This window comes from Tupaia chinensis, unplaced genomic scaffold (assembly GCF_000334495.1).
Source record: "Tupaia chinensis unplaced genomic scaffold, TupChi_1.0 Scaffold000355_1, whole genome shotgun sequence".
Taxonomy (NCBI): Eukaryota; Metazoa; Chordata; class Mammalia; order Scandentia; family Tupaiidae; genus Tupaia; species Tupaia belangeri.
This window is the reverse complement of record NW_006159850.1, coordinates 15,637,857-15,646,227: the sequence shown is the minus strand read 5'-3', so window position 1 is coordinate 15,646,227 and position 8,371 is coordinate 15,637,857. Positions and strand designations below refer to the sequence as shown.

Below are 8,371 nucleotides of genomic sequence, written 5' to 3'. Positions count from 1 at the left end.
TCTCTCTCTCTCTCTCTCTCTCTCTCGCTCTCTCTCTCTCTGTCTTTCTGGTGAGTGCATGCACCCTATAGCAAAAGCCTCTCAAAAAAAATTAATATCCAAAATATCTAGAGAGCTCCTAAAGCTCAGTAAGAAAAGCTCAACAAGAAAACACAATCCTATTCAAAAGTGGGCAGAGGACTTGAATAGACATTTCTTTGAAGAAGATAACCAAGTGGCCACAAATACATAAAAAGATGCTCAGTGTCACTAATTACAAGGGAAATGCAAATGGATGATACAATGACATCACACTCATTAGGATGGCTACCATTTAAAAAATACAAAAAATATTGATGTTGGTGAGAACATGGAGACACAAAACTTCGTGTACTTTTGGTAGAAATGTAAAATGGCACAGCTGGTATTGAAAACAATATGGTAATTCCTAAAAAAATTTAAAATGGACTACTGTATGATCCAGCAATCCGCTTCTGGGTATATACCCAAAAGAACTGAAAACAAAGTACCAAAGAGATATTTGCACACCATGTTCATAGCAGCATTATTCACAACTGCTAAAAGAAACAACCCAAGGGTCCGTCAATGAATGAAGAAAAATGCAAAACCTGATATACACAATGTCATGAACTCTGAGGATATGCTGCTAAATGAAGTAAGCCTGTCACAATGGAAGAAACAGCATGGTTCCACTCCTATGAGACACTTAGAGTAGTCATGGTCAGAGCAAGAGTAGCATGGTGATTACCAGAGCTGGAGGAGAGGAGAAATGGGGAGGTGTTGTTCAACGAGTAGTTTCAGCTTTATAAGATGAGAAGATTTACAGAGATAAATAGTAGCGATGAATGCATACACTATGAATATTTAACGTTGAACTGTACATTTGAAAGTGGTTAAGATGGTAAACTTTGTGGATTTTACAATAAAAATAAAATTGGGGGAAAAATGGACTCACCAAAGGAATTATAAATAAAACAAGTCACCTGGCAGGAGGTATTATCACCCCAAGTCTGATAACCGGTGGCAGCAGGATTCTTTTGGTGGTGGATGGATCCTCTTCTAATCACCTGGAATATAGTTTCTCTCCCCCTGAGCTAAAGGAATCCACCCCAGCCCATCTCCTCACTAAGGTTCCTGCCTCCTCCCTCCCAGAGGTCAACTTCCCTTGAAAATATTTGCCACATACAAACTGTCTCTTTAGACTTCTCTATGCATCCCACCTGAGGGCTGCCGTTGAGTCTGCTGTTGACAAGAACCTGTCAAGCAAGCCCTGGGTCCCTAGAAAGAGCCTGCCATCTCTGCCTCAGACCTTGTTATCGTCCACTCAGCCTAAGGGTAGATGCACATGACTAAAGGTAAATACCCTCCTGCCCCAAGGCAGGGGTCTCTTATAAAGACTGTCCAGACCAACGTGCTCTGTTCCCTCACTCCAGGAAGCCTGAAAGTGAATGCAGACTCAGAGTCCACGTCAGGGCTGTGGGTCTGGTCAGAGACCACAGAGCTGCTATCATAGAAAGGCTTTTGTACCTCTAGAAAAAAATAATCATAATCTCTCTGGCCTTGTTTTCCTTATCTAAGGGACTTGGAGAGTTTGTGACCAAGGTCACAGCTTCTTCCTAATAACACTGTCAACTGGGACCTCGCGCTTTTTCCTATTTCATTACAGCCCGTGCCTGAGACTATAGACGGGTCACATACCCAACCAACTTCTCTCCGCCCTGGATTAAGCACCGGGCGAACATCTGGAAGCCCTCCTCACCGGAGAGGCCTGCGGTCATTTCCACCTGCATTCTCAGTGAAGGTGACTAGAGGTAAAGAGAACGGAAACAGAGATGGTAGCTAGTGCTGGCTGGCAAAGCTTGACTTTCAAACTCATCCCGATTCATATTTTAACTTACATTGAGTTATAACTCAGAAACTCAAATCCCGGAACAGAGGGAGAACGAGACTGGAACAAACACAGCAAGCCAGGACCAACAGGCTCCTGTTTGCACCGGCCTGGGGTCAAGGTGCTTCTCCCAGCCCCAGTTCTGTCTTTGTCCCCAAGACAAATAAAGACTGGTTGGCGCAAAAAGCCAAATACTCAAAAAGCCGCCTCAGCAGATTTAAAGACTGCTTAACAAGAGAGAGATTCTGCTAAGGATCATCTTTTACACGCAATAAGCAACATTATACAGTTTCAGTCAACAGGTGCACGAAACTCTGCCCTTCTGAGCTATAACATGGCTCCTTTACAGCAGCCAGCATACCCCGGAGGAGGCCAGCAGGCTCCTGCTCACCTGCCTCCTGCTCACTGGCCGTCCAGGCTAGCCTTGCCGTCGCCCACCAGCCAGAGAAACAGCAGGCACCCTTGGCCTGCCCTGTGCTTGATGTCCCAGGCATTCTTGGGTCCCCCGACCTGTCAGCTGTGTCCCACCTGCCAACCCCTCCTCTAAAAAGCTCTACCTGGAGAACAGATGGTAAAGCTGAGGTTCTGGAAAGATCCACACAAGGAAAGTCAGAACAGGGGTTCTGCCCTCCTCCTCACAGTACTGTTTAGGGCAATGGAGGAAAAAGGAAGTCAGAAATGCAATAGCATTTTACAAATAATAAATTTATTTCCAAATCCTGAATTATAACCAAATTACAATTCTCTCTAGGTCTGTTTTGCTGCTTTACATTAAGGATTTAAAAAGACATAGTCACAGCCAAGTCACTTATACACCAAGTGTCCTGGGAACAGTTTATTTGGATGCGATGGACCCGGCCACCTCCCTCTGCTCTGGCAGCATCTCAGCTGCTCTGCAGCTCGGTGCCTTCCATGCTCCTGCACTGAGAACTCTCGCTTCCTCTGCAGCAGAGCCTGGCCCAGCAGGAACTGGCCCTAGGGGCCTGCTGTGCACAGATCAAAGTCCACACATGAAAGGGCCTGTCGCCTGCCTCGGGCGTGCCTGCCAGACCACTCAGGACCCCGTAGTTGGCTGCCATCCTCTCCTGGCACAGCCTCAGCTCATAGCCCAAAGCGGGCTGGCGTGCGGCGAGGGGTCATGGGCTCCCCTTGCTCTTTGCGACCCGGAGTGTAGATCTTCGTAGACCTGGAGACACAGAACAAGGGTCAGGAACATGCTGCACCTCGCTCCCAGCACAGCGCAGGGCAGGGCACGTTCTGAGGCCGAGCTGTTTCCAGCCTGTGTGGAAAGAGGCTATCGGGCTAAAGAATCTCCTCAGCACATTCCCACTACTCTTGCTTCCCCTTTTTGACTGGGAGCATGATAAAATACAGGAAGCTCACCTACTCTGACATTCATTAAAGAAAGCTTACACTAGATTTTGTTTGTCACAACTCTCTTCATACCCACTAGGTGAGCTGTGGAGGTAGCATTGCATCCACCTCACCACTCCAGCTACACAATAAAGGACTTGAGAGCTGGCCCATAAGTGCTGGGCACAGAAAGCCAGAGCCCACAACCACAGTTCAAATCCCAGCCCCGGTAGCTTAAAAAACACTTGGAACACACGTGCGCGCATGCCGGAAATCCTGACGGGAAGGAGAAATGAAGGAGCAAGGACTGCCCTGTGATCACGCTCCATGAGTGCTCGCTCGCTCTGGCAAGCACACACGTCCACTAGCAGTGAACTTTTTTTGACCTGCCTCTGTCCCCAGGTCCTGGGAGTAACTAAATCCTGAAATTTCCCAAGTGATAGCTGTCACTGCTGTTCGTGGTGGCCCTCAGACCACATCTGATTGTTCGTGCTAAGGATGCTCACGGTGAGCCTGCTGATGTTTATGCTGGCAAGATGGCACGAGATGGGGCTAGCCTGGCCAGAAAGCCCAACCACGTGGCTACAGTTAGGACTCTGAGCATGATATCCCTGACCTGTGGGGAGAGAGGGGAGAGGAAGGGGGCTGGAGACCGAGTTCAAGCATGCAGATCTATGTAGCTATCATCCGTGCCTACGTAACAAGACCCTAGTAAAAACTCTGGACAACGAAGCCTGTCAGCAAAAAGCTCCAGCCCGCGCCAGTTCCTGAATACAACACAATGACCAGGAGTGGCAGGAGTACAACCACCCCGGAAGTTACCTGGAACTTCTCCCACGCTTCCACCAAACACAAAGTGCTCACCAAACATAAAGCCATTTCTGTCACTAATTCACCCTTACGTGGGCAACTTCTCTTAAATCAGGGCTCTGCATCAGGACTGGTCTCTGGCAGCCTCCCAGGGTTGGACTCTAATCCAGCCAGACTCCCAGAACAAAAACTCACCTGACACTGCCCAGGGGGCTGCGCTTCTCCTGCTCCTGTCGCCGGGCCCGCAGCTGCTCCTCAGCCAGGGCCATTTCTTCCTCCATGGCAGAGGCTTCCTCTTTAGCTCGACGACGATTCTCCTAGAGAAGGGGGAGAACCATGTGGGGAGGACGTCTTGTCTGCACCCCACCCCTGCTGGGAACCGGGTACATGCTGGCCAGGCCAGCGCTCAGAGGCAGGGGCCAGGTGGCTCTCTCTCCAGCACCAAGGCTGCTTTTTCTTTGTAGCTACGGCCTTCTTTTTTCACTGATTTAATAGAGAACTGAAAGGCTCAGGCCTAATCTGGTCATGCCATGGCTTAGCACTCCATTAAATTCAGGAAGTACCTCATTTTTGTTTTTTAATCAAATACACAACCATTTCAGGAAGTTCAGGAAAGTAGAGAAGACATACCATCTGGCTGGAACGGTCAGGAAAAGAAAGGTAAGGAAAACGTATACAGTCAGGAAAGGAAAGGTAAGGAAAACGTATACAGGCCCAGCATGAGGACGACTACACTGAGGGGGGGAAAGCAAAGGCCCAGCTACATTCTGCAACCCTGAAGGATGGACCCGGGCAGTGGTCATCAACAGCCACTAGAATCCTGAGGCGATGGAGCAGCAGGTGAAGAATTTATAAGGGAGGAACCAGGCTGACAGCACTGGAACTCCACAGTCAGCATCATGAAAAGTAGGACCACCAGGTGACATGTGCCTCCTAATGGCATCTAGAAGGAAGTTCACAGCACCACACGTGTGCATCCCTGCCTAGCCCGGCCAGACTAGAACCCGTCAGGCCTCATATTAATTACTAGCTGATGGATTTACAAAACAGAGGCATGAGTTCAACAGCACCATGAGGTAGACATCACCAAATATACAATGTGGAACAGTCTACAGACAAATGAGCTGGCTGCTCCAGTAAATCAATGTCATAAGAAAAGGTGGGGGCAGTCTGTTCTGGAATAAAAGTTAACACACCTAACAACCAACGGCAATTTCTTTTAGAGAGATTTTTGCTATAGGGCACATGTGCTTGTCAGAGAGACAGAAAGTGAGAAATCACCCCCAGGGGGATGGCCACACTGCAATCCCTTCTCCATTCTCCTTTTGGGATTGTAGGCACACACGCACATGCCCCCAGCATGAGTTTTAAGCCACTGGGTCCAGGACTCAAACTCCAGTTGACTACATGGGAGTCCGACAAGATAACCATTATGCCATCTGCTGGTTTCCCAATTGCAAAGTTTGAATCTTAATTCAAACAAATCAATCACAAGTTATCTTTGAGATAAATGAAGAAATCTGAAAAAGGACTAGGGACTTAAGTGACATTAAGTATTAATTTTGTAAGAAATGATAATGGCATGGAAACCATTTTTTAAAAGTCTTTTTAGTAGAAGACACTTACTCGAATACCTATAAATAAAGTAATACAATGTCTGAGAAAAGTTTTAAAATATTAGTAGGGTAGGCTGGTGGTGTGGTGGTTAAGGTGGATCCACACGGCTGACTGCACGGTTCAACTCCCAGACCCAACAGCATGAAAAATATACCAGGTCTGCGTGCATGTGTGTGCAAAATCCCAAAGGAGGAAACAGGAAGAGAAGGGTCTGTGGAATGACCATTCCCCATGGGGGAGAGGGATGCTTTCTTACTTTCTCCCTTTCTCCCCACTCCCCCCCCAAAGCACATGTGCCCTCTGGCAAAATTAAAAATAAAAAACTCCAGAAAACAAAAATAGGTATGTGTGGAGGATGATGGGAATAAATAACACAAAATTAACAGTGTTAACAATAATGGAGGCTAAGTGATAAATTCATGCATTTTTCACTTTTATGAACATACAGACTTTCCAAATAATTAAGATTTATTTAATTTTTTTATTATTATTATTATAAATAACACAAAATTAACAGTGTTAACAATAATGGAGGCTAAGTGATAAATTCATGCATTTTTCACTTTTATGAACATACAGACTTTCCAATAATAAGTCTCTTTTTTTTAAGATTTATTTAATTTTTTTATTATTATTGTTTTCACTTTTATGAACATACAGACTTTCCAAATAAATAAGATTTATTTAATTTTTTTATTATTATTATTTAATCTGCTATAGGGCATGTGCACTCACCAGAGAGAGAAAGAAAGAAAGCTTCCAGATCTAGGACTCCAACCACAGTTAGCCAGGTTGGCTCAGCCAACCAAGGAACAGGAGTGGGTTGGGGAATCGGATTGACCAAAGATGGCTGTATCACAGCCCCTTGGTTTGGAGAGAAGTAAGGGAATCAGATGGTACGAGGTCCCCAATCCCAGGCTAATGGAACCACAGCCAACAGCAGCTGCACAGCAGGTGCAGAGGGCTCACCTGCCGCGTCTTGCCCGCCTGCTTCACGCTGTAGAACATGGGGCCCAGCTCGGCCAGCCACTCCCCATCCACGGCAGTCACACACTGCATGTACTCCTGCAAACCAAAGGGCACAAGCAGAAGTCACGGCAAGGCCAGTGTCCCTCCCACAGTGGTTCCATAATTAGGAGCCATGTGAGCAGGGCTCTGCACCCAGCCCTGCATGGCTGAAAAAGCCAGGGAGAAGCCCCAGATTGTAATCCCATCCGAGTTCCTCTATGCTTGAGAAATGCCCTCCAGTATCCAAAGGCAAAGGCCCAGCCTCTCAGAAAACCCTTCTGATGATACCAGAAGGGGATGCTCATCCCAAGCACAGAGCAGAAAACACCCTGCTGGCATGGCTGCAGCCACTGTATTCTAGAGGCTCTGGAAGTTACGCTCCCACCTGAACTGGCTGAAGCTCCACCCTCGAAGGCCTTGGCCTCAAGTCCCCCAGGCTAAGAGTCCATACCAGAAGGCAGTGAAGGGTTGTGAGCCTTGCCCAGACAGGTGGCCCTATGCGATACAGGTGCCTTGGAAAAGACTCACCTTGGTGGTCATGACCAACTCGTGATACACAATGTAGTCTGGGGTGTAGCCCATTCCAAAGAGGGAGCTGGTGGGGTGCAAGTGGCAGGGCATCCCCGTGCGGATGTTCACATACTCCCCGATTCCCTAGGGAAGAGACACGCGGGCGACCACCTCAGGACAACGCGACTTACTTGGGCAGCCACCCCTCCCACAGCACCGTCTTCACGCAGCTTTGGGGGAAGCCCAGGAACCATACCAGGAAGGGGCCACAGCTCCCAGGGCTCACCTTGAGCTTGGCTGCCTGGTGGAAGTAGGCCGCGCAGATGCACTTCCTAACTATGTCCCAGTCGGTGCCGCAGGAGGCCAGGCTCATCCGCTGCTGCACCATGATGTCCTTGAGTTGAGCCCGCACCTCCCGGACCTAGAGTGGGACACAGAGTGGGCCACGATGGAGCCCTCCCTCCCCTCCCACCCTTGTCCCAATGTCCTGTTCATCTGAGCCACCAACCCTACCTTCCGCATGGCCTTGGCATGGATGAAGTGGTCATTACACCAGATGGTCGAGTAATTATTGTTCTTCCACTGTAGATAGACGTTCAGGTAGGTCAAATGATCACTCTCAGGGACAGCAAACTTCTCCCGGATTTGATCACTCTCCTCCTCTCGGCCCTAGGAGGGAAAAAAGGACCTTTAAGCATGGGGGAGTCTAAGCCCACAGAGCAGGTCCTGGGGTTCTCCCACTACCACCTAGTCACATACCTCACACACATCAAAGTTACCCTAACAATACAGGAAAAAAAGTAACTCCTAAAATATTTATTCCAAAACTCAAAGGCTCAAGGACAACCACACTAGACAACAGATGATGCTCTGGGAAGTTTCCAGAACATTCCTGAGAACACTGATCCTTCCCCTGCCCCACCTTGCTCTAGAGTAAGCAGCAAAACCACTCCTCAGAAGAGAAGCCGTTCCCCTCCAAGCCTCCCCCGAGGCCTCCAGGCGCGCCTCCCACCTTGGGCCTGTAGAAGATGGCCGGGACTGAGAGCATGGAGACGATGAGCAGGATCTCGGAGCTGCAGCCCATGTCGCAGGACACAATGAGCATCTTGGACAGGGCTGGGTCCAGCGGGAACTCGACCATCAGGCGCCCCGTGGAGGTCAGACCCCCTAGGAGAGGGAGCAACA

At 48.5% G+C, this 8,371-nt stretch overlaps 1 protein-coding gene across 1 annotated transcript in view; it reads right to left on the bottom strand.

The window, feature by feature from the left end:
- Nucleotides 1-2,574: 2,574 nt before the first annotated feature.
- Nucleotides 2,575-8,371, bottom strand: part of DHX38 (DEAH-box helicase 38) — a 20,563-nt gene continuing 14,766 nt past the window's right edge. Inside the window, exons 21-27 of the mRNA XM_006152682.3 lie at nt 8,199-8,353; nt 7,700-7,855; nt 7,473-7,607; nt 7,205-7,330; nt 6,638-6,733; nt 4,247-4,368; nt 2,575-3,074 (exon numbers count right to left, since the gene is read on the bottom strand). Of these exons, the coding sequence (XP_006152744.1) occupies nt 2,990-3,074; nt 4,247-4,368; nt 6,638-6,733; nt 7,205-7,330; nt 7,473-7,607; nt 7,700-7,855; nt 8,199-8,353 (875 nt within the window). The 3' untranslated portion in view covers nt 2,575-2,989. The remainder of the gene's footprint in view (nt 3,075-4,246; nt 4,369-6,637; nt 6,734-7,204; nt 7,331-7,472; nt 7,608-7,699; nt 7,856-8,198; nt 8,354-8,371) is intronic.